The following is a 15,056-nucleotide window of genomic DNA, read 5'->3' on the forward strand; positions in this document are numbered from 1 at the left end:
AACTCAAAGGTCGAATGTTTTCTCATATGCAGAAGCTAGGGTAAAATAAAGAAAGAGGGATAAGGAGGATAAGATTATATAAGGAACCAAATATAAATTAATAGACAGTGAAAGGAGTCCAGTAGACTAGGGGAAGGAGCAGTGGGGGAAGGATGGGAGGGAAAAGGAAGGGAATGGGGAAGAACATGAAATGAGATCCATTTTCATGCATGTATGAATTTGTTGGGATAAACCTAACTACTAGTTATAACCATAAATCTCTAATAAAAAATTTAATTAATTAATTAAGTTTGTGTAGAGTTGGTATTAATTCTTCTTCCAATGTTTGACAGAATCCTCTAATGATGTCATCTGAACCTGGAGTTTTCTTTGTGTAAAAGTGTTAAATTATGAACTCAATTTTACTAACAAATACAGGACTACCAAAATTTCTGTCTTCTTGAAATCCATTTTGATAATTCATATTTTTCTATGAAGTGTGTCCATTTCATCTAAACTGTAGAATTTGTTGGCACAAGTTTTTTTATATTCTGTTTATCTGTAGAAATACACTGATTTTTGTTTAATCAATTCAATTAGATATCTTGTCAATGATTCAGATTAAGATTTCATAGGTCTAAGATTGTTCCCTTCCCCAAAAGAGGGAGATAGGAAATGAACAGTCAAAAAAAAGCGAAACAAAGAAAAAGAAAAAGATGCTAGGCATGGGGTTCCGTGTTAAAGCACTTGCCTAGCATATGTAAGACTGAGTTCAATTCCTCGCACCACACAACAACAAAAAAAAAAACAACAAAACAAAAAGCATCCTCCCAGAAATCAGTCTTCACTAGACTATTAGGCTACACATAAGGCAATCATTTATGGGACATGGGGAGAACAGCAATCTAATCAAAATCACTGCAGACTAATGATTAGGGAAAAAAGCTTTTATAATGCCATCAATTCCACAAAAATCTTTCTTACCTGAACATAAGAAAACAATATACCACTAGAATTAATTTCAACATTAATGATACCAAAAATGTTATACATTCGACTACTTTTCCTACTTCAAGGTTTGTGTGGGTGTGTGTGCATGTGCACGTGTGTGTGCATGTGCACGTGCATGTGGGCATACACACATGCGTGCATTTCTGTGAACTGAACCCAGAAGTGCTTTATACTACTGACCTAACCCCCAGCCCCTTTTATCTCATTTTGAGGCAGTCTCACTAAATTGCTGAGGCAGGCCTCAAACTTGCGTTCCTCCTGCCTTATCTTCTGAAGCTGCTGGATTACAACTGCAAGCCACTGCACCTAGTTACTTCAAGGCTTTTCAACTAACAATTATCTCAGGGCACCCAACACATATCCTACCAATAGATCAGGGTGAAACATGCTTCTTACTCAATTTTAGGCAGTGATTTTCATACTTAAACACAAAATTTACTGAACATATCTTATTTCATTAAGATTTACTTAACCTGGAAGACTGTGCCAGCAAGATCCTTTTATTGATATAGCTAGCCTGGCTTAGTAACACAAATACATTTAAAAACACAGAAATCATGGCTTTAATTAGCTGCAAATAACCTTCAGAAGCACCAAAATATTTCTATGACACTACATATTTTCTCTGTAACTATGTAAACACAAATACCTTGCCAAATCAATTATAATTGCTTTTCTAGTGAGTATGGATTTTCTAACGTAAAAGTAATCAGTAATGTAATTAGAAAAATAAATTATTTGGAATTACAGACACCTGATTTTGAGTACTGAATCAACTCTTCTACTCACTAACTAGATACAAACAAAACCAAATCATCCCAATGTTAGTTTTCTTATCTACAAAGCAGAAAAATCATCTAATTTACAGGGTTATTGTGAAAATTAACTAGTTAATAGCACCACTTAACATGCTAAAAAAAAATAGAGTAGTCATAGTTGATGGGATATCTGAGGGTCAAAATCTCAGAAAAAGAAATGCAGGAAAATATCATTTTTATCTTTAAAAAATGTCACAAATTTTAAAAGTATGTTGTCTGTTTTTCCTTACTACATTCTGCTTCCCAGGAAAAAGGGAGCAATAAGTGATGATATTGGCAGATACAGCCTCACAAGTCCATGCTGTCAAATTTTCTAAAGTGTGAAATAATATAAAACTAAGAATGCATATAGATTCTGGGTACTCAATACTGAATGGGAGTATATACTGGCTGAACAACTGCAGTAGTCTCTAGCAGCAGGTGGGATATCCAAGTCATCCAGTTCATTCCTGGCCTTCCAATCGAATTTTCAACAGACTATAGATGAACTATCTATAGTTCATTTTGTAAAGCTGAGGATATTCCAATGTCCAAAAATTCTTAGTTTCTTTTTACCATTTTAATCCAAGAGCCAAGTTAAGGATAAAATTGACTGACAACTCAATATTTTTCAGAATGTTAAATAAAGGATTGTGTCAAATGTATTTGTATTAATTTCTATCCTGACTTATTAGTAAAGGGGGAGAAAGACATGCTTTACCTTCTCAAACTTTTTTAACCATGCTACTAAGAATCCCTGCCACAAAGCATAAAGTTCTCGAAATTACTGATAATTTTCTCGTACACACATTCTTATGTAATGTTCTTACTTAACCCATTATATAAAACACAATTTTAATGTCCCAGTTCAGCAACACTTCCATGTGGATTAAACACAGTAACACTGACATGTGGTCAGTTATAAAACTAAACCCTTAATACTTGCTCAGAAAATGTATATTCATATTTCTTCATGAATGAAAACTTAATGTAATGAATTTTAACACTACCATTAAACCACTATTCCCTAAAGAAATGTTCCCCAGACTTCTAGTAAAGAAATCCAGAACTATACAGGACACAAAACATTAAAGGGAGACCGAGATGGGAAACTTCCAATGTATTTACAACTTTGTACTTTAACAAGAATATATTTCTGGGCTAGGGCTATAGCTCAGTGGTCAAGCGCTTGCCTCAAATGTGTGAGGCACTGGGTTTGATCCTCAGCACCATATAAAAATAAGTAAAGATACTGTGTTTATCTACAACTAAATATATATATATTTTTTTTAAAAAACCATATTTCTTTTTAAGCTGTTCTAAATGTTAGCTACTCATTAGAATTACCTTTTGAGACACTTTAAAATGAAATGCTAAGGCTAGACCCCAACCAAGAGAAAGAAGAAGTATTTGTCTATAGTATTAGTATTGTTATTTTGGTACCGGGGATTGAACTCAGGGGCACTCAACCACTAAAACCAGCTACTTGGGGGTTCTGAGGCAGGAGGATCACAAGTTTGTGACCAACCTAGAAAACTTAGTGAGACTCTGTTTCAAAATAAAATATTTTCTAATCAGGGGCTGGGAATGTAACTGAGTAACAGAGTAATTGCCTAGCATGCAGAAGCCCTGGGTTCAATCCCCCAGTATCAAAAGGAGGAAAAAAAAAGAATAATAAGAAGAAAGGCATAGCTAGCCAGGCTGAGAACAATGATAGTAGGTAAACTACTATTTAGTGTTTAAAAAACTACCTTGATCTGCTGTCTTCGTAGCATGGCAAGTTCTCTCATGTCTCGGAATGGCTGCAGTAAATACTGATAGAGTTCAGTTGTTGCTTCTGCAAGGCTGCTATAGGCTTCATCCTCCATCTGATATAAGTCCAGAAGCTCCACCATGCTCTCTGTGTTCTTATGCTTATCCAAGAGCTGTCAAGACAAGCAAGTTTTAATACTAAGAAAACTGAGTATAATAACCTATAAATACTTGTTCTTGCTTTTCAACATGCTTCCTATCATGTGCTAGGAATGCTAAAACCCAGTAGCAAAGAGGAACTAAAAGTACTTGATTGCTTTTCACCACTCATCTCCATGTTTCAAGTGTCTCACTACTCAAGACCACATCCTAATTCATTTGGGAGGAGGGGAGCCCCATAATTCTGCCTAGCATAAAACCAATATCTTATAGTATTCCACAAATTTATAGTTAAATAAAGAAGAAAAAGAATGGGTGGGGACATAGCTAAATGGTAGAGCATTTGCCTACCATATTCAAGATCCTGGGTTTGATTACAGCACTGCAAAAATAAAAAATCAAAAATCCTAGTTAGGGGATTGGGGTTGCAGCTCAGTGACAGAGTACTTGCCCTTCAAGTGTGAGGCACTGGGTTTGATCCTCAGCATCACATAAGAATAAATTTAAAATAAACATATTGTGTCCATCTACAACTAAAAAAATAATTAAAAACAAAAAAAACCCTATTTAATTACTAATCTACAAAGTAATTCATTGACTCTTGCCTTTGTTATTTTACTGATTTTCCCAAATCTCTTGTAAATTTTTTCCTCATCCCAATTTAAAACATTCCCTTAATGACTTTCTTAAATTCATACCCATCACCTCCTTCCAGATTAAGGTGACAAAAAAAAAAAAAAAAAAGAACAAACAATATATGTTTGTACCTCTCTGCATTCCTTGGTACTCATGTGTGTACATGTTTGTCTAGATATCATTCATTCATTTCATTTTCAAATACTCTTAGGCAGTAGCCTAAGAGCTAGGCATACAAAAATATGGTTCTGATCCCTATGGACCTTACTGTGTAGTGAACAAAGAGAAACCACATTTATTTTCAAAATGTCAAATTATAAATATTTTACAGATTATGAAATAAGAGGTTTTAGAATAAAAGCAATAATAAAACCAAGAGTCCTATATGAAAGAATGAGAGTTGGGGAAAGGTGGTAAATTATAATACTAGTTTAAAATGGACAGAGAAAAATACTAGTTAAAATGGTCATACAAAGAAGCTTAAGTTGAAATTTAGATAACCAAAAGAATCATGTAGCAAGAAAATAGTACTTTATACTTATTCTTCATCTCTTGTCTACCTGGTAGCAGTATCATTTCTCCCCCAAAGACACAAAATTCTTCCATTCCTAACCACATCTTTAAGTTTCAACTATCTTCTTCCTCGTTTCTTGCTTTTAGCAATCATATAATTTTTTCATATAATTATGCTTAATTTAGGATTCAAGAGTTGGGGTTGTGGCTCAGAGGTAGATTGCTTGCCTACCATGCGTGAGGCCCTGAGTTCGATCCTTAGCACCACATGAAAATAAAATAAAGACATTGTGCCCACCTATAAGTAAAAAAATAAATATTTAAAAATTAGGCTTCAAATTTCCTGCCCAGGTTTTTTGGCCAAAAGTACAACACTTTCATTAATAATCATTATAAGTCAGATAATCTACATTAAATTTCTTTTATAATTAAAAAAAATGCCATACAAATAGTAACTATCATTGTTTTGAAGCAACTACAAGTAATCCTTACTTTCGAAACTCAGAGAATTTCCGCTTTTTTTAATATTTATTTTTTAGTTATAGGTGGACACAATATCTTTATTTTTAAGTGTTGCTGAGGATCGAACCCAGTGCCTCTAACAGGCTAGGCAAGCACACTACCTCTGAGCCAAAAAACCCAGCCCAATTTCCACTTCTTATATTGACTAAATTGTCTCATCAAATCTCCTCTCCGAGGGCAACATACTATAAAACAATTACCTGGAGGTACTATGGAATGACCAAAGTAAAAATTGAGGAGGAACTGACACTTTGAAGGTGGAAAGGTCCCAGTGATTTTTTTTTATTAATAGATTTTGGCCTGAGACTATGCCTCTCTGAGCGGGTACCACAATAGAAGAAAGGCACAACTGAAACTCACATAGAAGCCCAAAGTTTTGCTGGCTTGAAAAATCAATGGTAAGAAAAGTTTGAGACAACCACAGCAGTTACAAGTTAAGGGGTTAATTCTAAAAAGGAGAAGGCCTAAGAGGAAGAAATCCCAAATATGCATATAAACTCTAATCAAATCTCTGGTGAAGATCTGAAACTATATGTTCACATGATAGGCTCTAAGCAATTCTGTATTTATGCATAAGAAATTAATAAATATTTTAATTGCTGTCTTCTGCAAGGGAGACAAGAGTTTAGGGTTTGAATTCAGTCAGATTAACCATCTGCCAAACAAAACTGTAAAAATCAACACTCTCAGGAGGAGCATAACAGAATCCATACACTATAAGTATCATTACCATGTCTGGGATAAATCCAAAATTAGCAGATCTAAATAGATAAAACAAATTTCAGTACTCAAAAGACAACTGATGGAGAGCCACCACAAGATGAAACAGATTTGGGTTTAGCAGATTAAGATTTCAAAGCAATTATTCAATGATGCTAATGGATATAAAGGAATTATGCTCATAAAGAACAAACAACTGAGGGCTGGGGCTATAGTTCAGTGGTAGATTGCTTGTAGCACACTGTGAGGCACTGGGTTTGATCCTCAGCACCATGTAAAAATTTTAAATATTGTATCCATCTATAGCTGAAAAATATTTAAAAAACAAACAAACAACTGGAAAATCTCAAGAAACAGAAACTAATTAAAAAATAAAGGAACATCCTGGAATTGAAAAATACAAAAACTTAAATAAAAAATTCAAGGATGGGTATAGAGTATGTTAATGACAGTATGAGAACCTGAAGAAAGATTAAGATAAATTTACCTAATCTGAAGGAGATGGGGAAAATGAACAAGAACTCAGAGAACTGTCATAAAAAACCATACATTTGAGTTCCAGCAGAAGAGGAGCAAATGGAACAGAAAACATTTCAAAAAATACTCCAAATTTGGTTAAAGGCATCAATTTATATATTCAAGAGGCGTTGAGAATCCAAATGCAAAGTAACTCACAACCAGGCTATTACAGTCAAACTACTAAAAATCAAAGATGAGAATGATAAAATTTTAAAAAGAACCAAAGAGAAATAACATCTAAAGATAAACAAGTGAATCGGAACAATGGGGCATGCCTGTAATGCCAGTGATTTGGGATTAGAGGAAGGCTGAGGCAGGAGGAGCACAAATTTGATGCCACCCTAGGCAACTTAGCAAGACTCTATCTCAAAATAAAAAGAGGAGGTAATCCAATGGTAGATCCTGCATTCTGCAAAAAAAAAAAAAGAAGAAGAAGAAGAAGAATAAAAAATGAAGATACAAGGGTACATACAAATGCTGACTTTCAAATCAGGAACAGTAGAAAACAGAAGACAGAGGGAAATATATTTAAAATGCTGAAATTAAAGGGAAAGAACAAACAACAACCCACACCTGTCAACCCAGAATTACATTCAAGGAAAAATAATTTTCAAGAACAGATAACAGGCCTTGGGAGGCTGAGGTAGGGGATCACAAATTCAAAGCCAACCTCAGCAAAAGCGAGGCACTAAGCAACTCAGTGAGACTCTGTCTCTAAATACAAAAAAGGACTGGAGATGTGGCTCAGTGGTTGAGTGCCACTGAATTCAATCACCCCACACCCCACCCCGCAAAACAAACCAACCAACCAAACCAGATAGCAGTGGTATATGTCTGCAGTCCCAATTTATTAGGGAGGCTGAGACAGGAGGATCATCTGAATCCAAGAGTTTGAGATTAGGTATGTAGTTAGTGATAGAGTATAGCATGTTTGAGCCTCTGCCTGGGTTCAATCCAAGCATTACCACCAAAAAAAGGAAAAGGAAAAAAACAATGGGAGCATAACTCAATGGTAGAATTTATGCTTAGTGTGCACAAGACCTGGTTTAATCCCCAGCAACAACATAAAAGAACAAAATAAACATTTTTCCAAAACAGTGAAAACTGAGAGAATTCACTAACAACAGAAGGACACTACAATTTTTTTTTTTCATTTTTTAAATTTCTGACTAAAGGGAAATGGTACAGATGAAAACTTGGATGTTTGGGAAATAAACAAACAAAAAATAAATAAATAAAATGGAGGTACTGTGGCCAACTACAACTAAAAAAATTAAAGTTTAAAAAGAATGGAATGTCCCTATAAACAGCAAATAAAGTGAACTTCAAGATACACAGTATTAATGGAGATAATGTTGAGCGTTTCCAGATCAAAGATTTAATTAATCAAGAAGATACACAGTCATAAAAAAGTGTGTATTAGCTAGGCTTGTTGTATATACACCTGTAATCCCAGCCATTCAGAAGGCTGAGGCAAGAGGATTTAATTTCTACGTCAATCTCAGCAATTTAGCAAGGCCCTAGGCAATTTAGTGAGACCCTGTCAAAAAAAAAAAAGGTTGGGGATGTGGCTCAGTGAAAGCACCCTTGGGGCTCAATTCCCAGTACCTTAAAAATTTTTTTACTAACTTAATAGACAGAATTGAAGCAAATTCATGGGCTGGGGATGTGGCTCAAGTGGTAGCGCACTCGCCTGGCATGCGTGCGACCCGGGTTCGATCCTCAGCACCACATACAAACAAAGATGTTGTGTCTGCCGATAACTAAAAAAAAATAAATATTAAAAAATTCTCTCTAAAAAAAAAAAAAGAATTGAAGCAAATTCAGAGTTGGAGGTGTCTAACACTCTCAGCAATTGATAGAATTAGAATATTTCAGTAAAAACAAAGATCTGAAAATACTATCAACCATCTTATTTGGCACTTTTGAAAAATGACTGAAAGATATTATCAAGGCAGTTCTAGGGGCTGGGGAAGTGACTTATGATAGATTGCTTGCCTAACATACATGAGGCCCTGGATTCAAACCCCAGACACACACACACACACACACACACACACACACACGAAGGCAGACCCATGCTAGGCTATAAAACAAGACTCAAAAACTGAACAGAATTGAAATATTGAGTATATCTGCTGACCACATTGGAATGAGATAAAGGGAATACCCTGAACTATCTGGAAATTAATATACTTAAAGATATCAAAAAAAGGAAGCATAAGAGATATAAAAACATTTTGAAATGAATAATGAATTAAAGTACAACCTATTAAAATTTTGAATTCTGGCATGTAAGAAGATTGGAAGTCACTATCATCCACACAATAAGAAAAAAAGCTAAACAACTGAAAATCAACAATTCTTGGAATCCAGCAGGGAACTGAGGTCACAGGGCACTCTGTCCCTAAAATTGGCAAGGCAAATAGGCAAAGAGAATCACAACTTACTGGAGGAGAACCCCAAGAACAGAAATCTTTGAAGGAACCATGGAGGTATGTGTCTGTAGTTCTGGAGACTAAGGCCAAAAAAAAAAAAAAAAAAATTGCTTGAACAAGGATTTCAGCACTAGCTTGGACAACATAGTAAGACTTTGCTTCTTAAAAGAAAAGAAACATCAGTGGGGCCCAAGACCAAGATAGGAAAACTTAAACTATAACTGGCGAATTAGCACAGTTACAATATGGAAAGTATGAGAGTTAAAGACAACTGGCCTTGCCCTCACAGTTTTGAATTTTATCTTCTAGATCAGGCTCTTCATATGAAAATTACAGAAAAGCCCCCTCATACTTTGGACAAGGAAAGGAATCAATTATTTTGAAATAAGTACAGAGAGCATTCTGTTCTTAATGAGGTCTGCCATTAAGAGAAAACTATTTTATAGAAACTTGCTGACTAAGAGAAGGGACATACCCAACATATGACTTTTCTTTCCTTCTTGTCTTGTCATAGAATGCCTGGATAGTGGTGAACACTGAGAAATACTTGTGAAGGTGACAATCCAAGGACACATGCTCACTAAAAGTCAAACCTAATAGTACCATAGAACACTTCCTCTTCACCCAATATGGTATAACCACTCACAGGGCTCTGGTATTTTAACAGGGATTACAATGGAAAAAAGAGCATGACTCAAATTCTATATATGGAGTCTCTAGGGAAATCAAAAGACAAGAGGGGACAAAAAGACCACCACCAGATGAAATTTTAGCTCAACACATAGAATAATCCGGAGGGAAATGCTAGAAATCAAGGCATTAAGAAAAATGAAAGAATGCCTTAGATTGTACCAAGGAAGAAAATCAGTGAGCAATTACAAAAGTTACTGTATTTTTACGGCATAATCATCATCACCACCTAATGGCACACCATTTCTCAGTCCAAAAATTGGTTTATAACTTTTCATCACATAATTATCACGTGGTATAATTCTCTTCATCATGCAACTTAAAAGGTAAACACAGCAGCAATGTATTCACCAGTGGCATATGGATCTTCTCTTGTACTAATAACCATGAGTCCAGAATTCCTGGTGCATGTGTATTGTCAGTACATTTCTGAAAGCCTGCTTATGTACTAACTGTAAATGAGTGGAACTGAGGAATGAAGGTCAGATAACAAAACCAATGATAGCAGCACATAATCTTCAAATTGGAGATTAAATCTCTAAGTCCATACTTTGCTAACATTGCAGTAACTTTTCTCAAGTGTGATATTTCCACTAACACACAAATCAGTAAGAACTAACCTGTTACTTTATATATATATGTGTGTGTATATATATATAAGACTGGAAAAAATGTCACTTAAACTGTCATGAAGAATTGATGTGTCAATTTGAACTATTCAAATTTAATGTACATTCCTGAGTATTCCATGCTCCTGATCTTACACCAAACACATTTAGTAATAAATGATTTAAGTAATCAGCATAATTTTTTTTAAAAAAACTTAACATATGGGCTGGGGCTGTAGCTCAGTGGCAGAGTGCTTAAATAGCATGCGTGAGGCACTGGGTTCAATGCTCAGCACCACATAAAAATAAATAAAGGCATTCTGTCCATCTACAACTCCAAAAAAAAAAAAAAAAAGCTTAACATAATGTTTCACCCCACCTTTTTTCCCCAAAATTTTTAGCATAAAATCTACAATGATTATGCAGTGAAATATGGTATACATATAAGGTGATGGGAACACCAGAAGATAAAGAAAAAGAGATATGAAAAGAAGAAACATTTGAATAATTCAATGTGCCAAAATTAAAGACGGATACCAAAACACAAATCAAATAAACTCAGAGTACCAAACAGGATAAGTTTAAAAAAAAAACAAAAAAAAAACCCACACCTACAAATGAGCATATCAGAATCAAGTTCTAGTTCAGACAAAATCTTAAAAGAATGTCAGGCGCTGTGGTGCACATCTGTAATCCCAGAAGCTTGGGAGGTGGACTCAGGAGGATCACAAGTTCAAAGCCAACCTCAGCAAAAGTGAGGCACTAAGCAATTCAGTGAGACCCTGTCTCTAAAGAAAATACAAAATAGGACTGGTGATGTGGCTCAGTGGTTGAGAGCCCCTGAGTTCAATCCCCAATACCCCCCCAAAAAAAATCTTGAAAAAAGCCAGAGGAAGGGAAAAAAAAGCACTACCAACAGAAGAGAAATACACAGGACCTCAGAAATAATGCAAGAAGACTGGAATGAAATATTTAGTGTGTTCAAAGGAAAACAATTCCACAATCTAGAATTCTATATCCAATGAAATTATCTTCAAAGAGGGAAAATTATCTGAGAAGGGATTTGCTGCCAGCAGATTACCTTTCAAGACATGTTAAAGCTAGGCATGGTGGTATGTGTACATCTGTAATCCCAACTAGTAGGAGCCTGAGGCAAGAAGATTACAAGTTTAAGGCCAGCCTGGGTAACTTGGGGAGACCCTGTCTCAAAAATAAAGATGAGCCAGCATGGTGACACATGCCTGTAACCCCAGCAGCTAGGAGAGCTGAGAAGGAGGATCACAAGTTCAAAGTCAGCTTTAGCAATGGTGAGGTGCTTAGCAACTAAGTGAGATCCTGTTTCCAAATAAAATACAGAAATAGGGCTGGGGATGTGGCTCAGTGGTTGAGTGCCCCTGAGTTCAATTCTGGCACCACAATAAATAAATAAATAGGGCTAGTGATATAGCTCAGTGGTAGAGTGTCCCTGGGTTCAATTACCAGTACCAAAAAAAAAGAGGAGGAAGAGGAAACAACAACAAACCCTCAGTAAGGGTCCACTTCACATCCACAGAATCAATTTGAAACTCAATAAGATCGTCAAGTGATGAGTATTCATTAATGTTTCAGAAGCACTGCTTCAGTGAATAATATTCCCATACTAACCCTCACAGAAGTGTCAATTTTCATATTTACAGTATTGTGACATATAACTTATTTTTTTCCTAAACCTTAATTCCTCCTCCTCTTTCTCTAATTACATTTACTATTATTCTGTTTTAGATTTCAGATCATGACCCATAATCTAAATGAACTAAAGCATTTTTGCTATTCTAAAAAAAAAAAAAAACACTTTTCAAAAAAATAAAAAACACTTTTCCTACCTAAAGCAATCACAAAATCATCTTCAGCTTTAGAAGACACATATAGAGTGATAAAATTACCTTAGTCTTATCTCCAGCATTAGTCTTCTTTATCTTCAGGGTTAGGGCCATTCATTACAGTTGGATGGTTTAACAATGGCCTTTAAACTAATTCTTTACGTTCCGGGTGACTTGCTTGGTTTTTAAAAAAAATTCATAATTTAGCTCTTTATTCCTAACAAGAAATACTGAACCAATCATGAAGATACTCTGATTCTTCTAACAGAATAGTGCCACTAACTTTAAAAACTGTCACTTTAGAATAAAAGGGAATAAACTGAAAAACTGCAACAGAAAATTCAACAAGCTGTTTTAATGTATAAAGACCAATATTAAAGTTCAAATGGAAAAACAAGAGGAAGAGACAATGGCCTTACCAGCTATCACAGCTCATGTAAGCATCAAGAATAATAAGTAATAAAAAGAGTTCAGACAGCCAGGCATGTTAGTATACCTAAAATCTAAGATGAGCCAGGGGGATTCCAAATTTTAGGAAAGCCGGGCAACTAGTGAAATTCTGCCACAAAGTAGAATTTTTAAAAAGGAATAGGGATGTAGCTTAGAGAAAGAGCACTTGCGTAGCATGTGCTAATAAACCCTGGGTTTGATTACAGCACACACACACACACACACACACACACACAAAATCAGATTGTTGTCTTTACAACAATATGAATTCTAGAAGTCTGGGGTGAACTAGAACACTTGCAAGCACGCTTGAGGCCTGGGGTTTGATCCCCAGTAAAAAAAAAATAAAAACAAAATTTAAAAAACCTAGATCAATAATTTAAATGTAAGTAAAATCATAAAAGGGGAAAAATCAGGTTGTTTGTTTAAAATAATCTTGCCATGGGGGACTTTAAGCTTGGCTCAATATCCAGAAACTATTTAATTAAAGACTAATTTTACTGCAATATTAAAACTGGCTACACAGCCATACAAAATAAATTCAGGGTCTAGAGGCATAGCTTAGTGACAGAGCACTTGCCTTGCCTAACCTGGGTTCAATCCCCTGCACACAACACAACACAAAACAAGAAATAAATGACATATACACAAAAAAATTTTAACACACATTACCATTTCCTGAGGCAAGCAACACAATTAAAAACAGGTAAAGAATGAAATGGGTTCACAGAAATGACTTCTGAACAAATGAAGACTCAATCATAAGGGAAATGAAAATAAATTACAAACAAAAATATTTCACTGATAAGATCAGAAGTTTTGAAAATATGTTTTCAAGAGCATACAGAAACAAAAAGCAGCCTGAGGCAGTGAAAACTGGCATATCCTTTACAGAAAACAATTGAAATAAAACCCATATTCCCTGTACCTCTGAAACTCCTCACAGAAAATTATCCCTCATATAATTGCACATGTAGGAAATGATATACAATCTTAACAGAAACAGCAAAAGACCAGCAAGAACTATAAGTCAAAACAAATCTACAGCTAGGTGTGGTGATTCATGCCTATAATCCCAGCAGCTCAGGAGGCTAAGACAGGAGGATTGCAAGTTGAAAGGCAGCCTCAGCAACTTAGGAAGGCCTTGCCTGTAAATAAAATACAAAAAAAAAAAAAAAAAAAGACTGGGGACTTGTGACTCAGTAGTTGATTAAGCACCTGGGGTTCAATCCCCAGTACCAAAAAACCAAACCAAACAAACAAAAAAACCCAAATCTATACAATGGACTATTATGTAGCCAGTAAGAAACAGCCTATTGAAAGGGAAAAAAAACCAACAAACAAGATATATATAGGGTAGACAGTATGCTACCATTTGAACTATTAAAAGGTTGTATCTGTAGATCTTTGTATTGGGATACTATCTGAAAGACACACAAGAAACTCATGAATAGCTGTCTCAAAGAAAGGGAAACAACACACGAAGACATGGGAGAAAAGGTTAAGATTTTTGGTTTGTTTTCTGGTACTAGAGATGAATCCCTGGGGAAAGTGCATATGCCAGGCAAAGTCCTTTACTACTGAGCTAGATCCCCAGTTGTCATTTATATTCCTTCTAATAATCACCCATGAAGCAAATGTGTAGATTTTTTAAAGTAATATTCCTTCTTCACTTCCAACTCAAAGGTATTCTGGCTCACACATCCAAAGTGGGGCATTAAATTATCCCCTTCATCGTAATATCCAAAAATCACACACAAAACTTTTCTAAAAGATTAGGTATGAAAAGTCTGAAAATGCCACATCCTTCTCTTCCTGTGTCCCCATTCCTCCACCATAATTCTAAAGGCTAATTTAGATATGGAATCATCTATTTTAAGTTACATGTGAAAAGCAAGATTAGGGACTATTGGCAGGTGCTAAGGAATGATCAATTTCTAATCATAGAGTCCTTCTCAGGTTTCAGAAATCAGCAACTAAAGGCAAGGGTACATGTAGCAAGCACATCAGAAATAGAATGATATTAAGGAAGGCTAGGACAAGAAAACTGGGGTTGGGTGGGGGGGAATCAACACTAATGTAATATGAGTCTAAAGACATGAATCACACATGGAACACTATGACCGAGTTTCAGAGTAAACAAAACTGTTAAAAGAATGACAGAAACCCAGTGGCAGCAGCATCTATCAATAATAAATTCCCTCTCACCCCAACTTCCATTTCTTTGAGTTCTACTTTAAGGAACACTAAAGCAAATTCAACACAAACAATACAGATACGATTTTCTGCCAAAATAAGAACATCAAGTCACTATATACTCATTAATTAATTTATAATAAGCTCTATAAAATTGTATTACAACTAAGAATATGAGGGGTTTTCAAATATTAACATATTTATATA

At 35.3% G+C, this 15,056-nt stretch overlaps 1 protein-coding gene across 2 annotated transcripts in view; it reads right to left on the reverse strand.

Moving 5' to 3' along the window:
* Jmy (junction mediating and regulatory protein, p53 cofactor) overlaps nucleotides 1–15,056 on the reverse strand; it is a 77,678-nt gene that overhangs the window by 43,892 nt on the left and 18,730 nt on the right. For both annotated transcript variants that reach the window (XM_076856063.2, XM_076856062.2), the window contains exon 2: nucleotides 3,539–3,712. In XM_076856063.2, coding sequence (XP_076712178.2) covers nucleotides 3,539–3,712 — 174 coding nt within the window. The remainder of the gene's footprint in view (nucleotides 1–3,538; nucleotides 3,713–15,056) is intronic.

The sequence above is a fragment of the Callospermophilus lateralis genome, chromosome 5 (assembly GCF_048772815.1).
Source record: "Callospermophilus lateralis isolate mCalLat2 chromosome 5, mCalLat2.hap1, whole genome shotgun sequence".
Lineage (NCBI taxonomy): Eukaryota > Metazoa > Chordata > Mammalia > Rodentia > Sciuridae > Callospermophilus > Callospermophilus lateralis.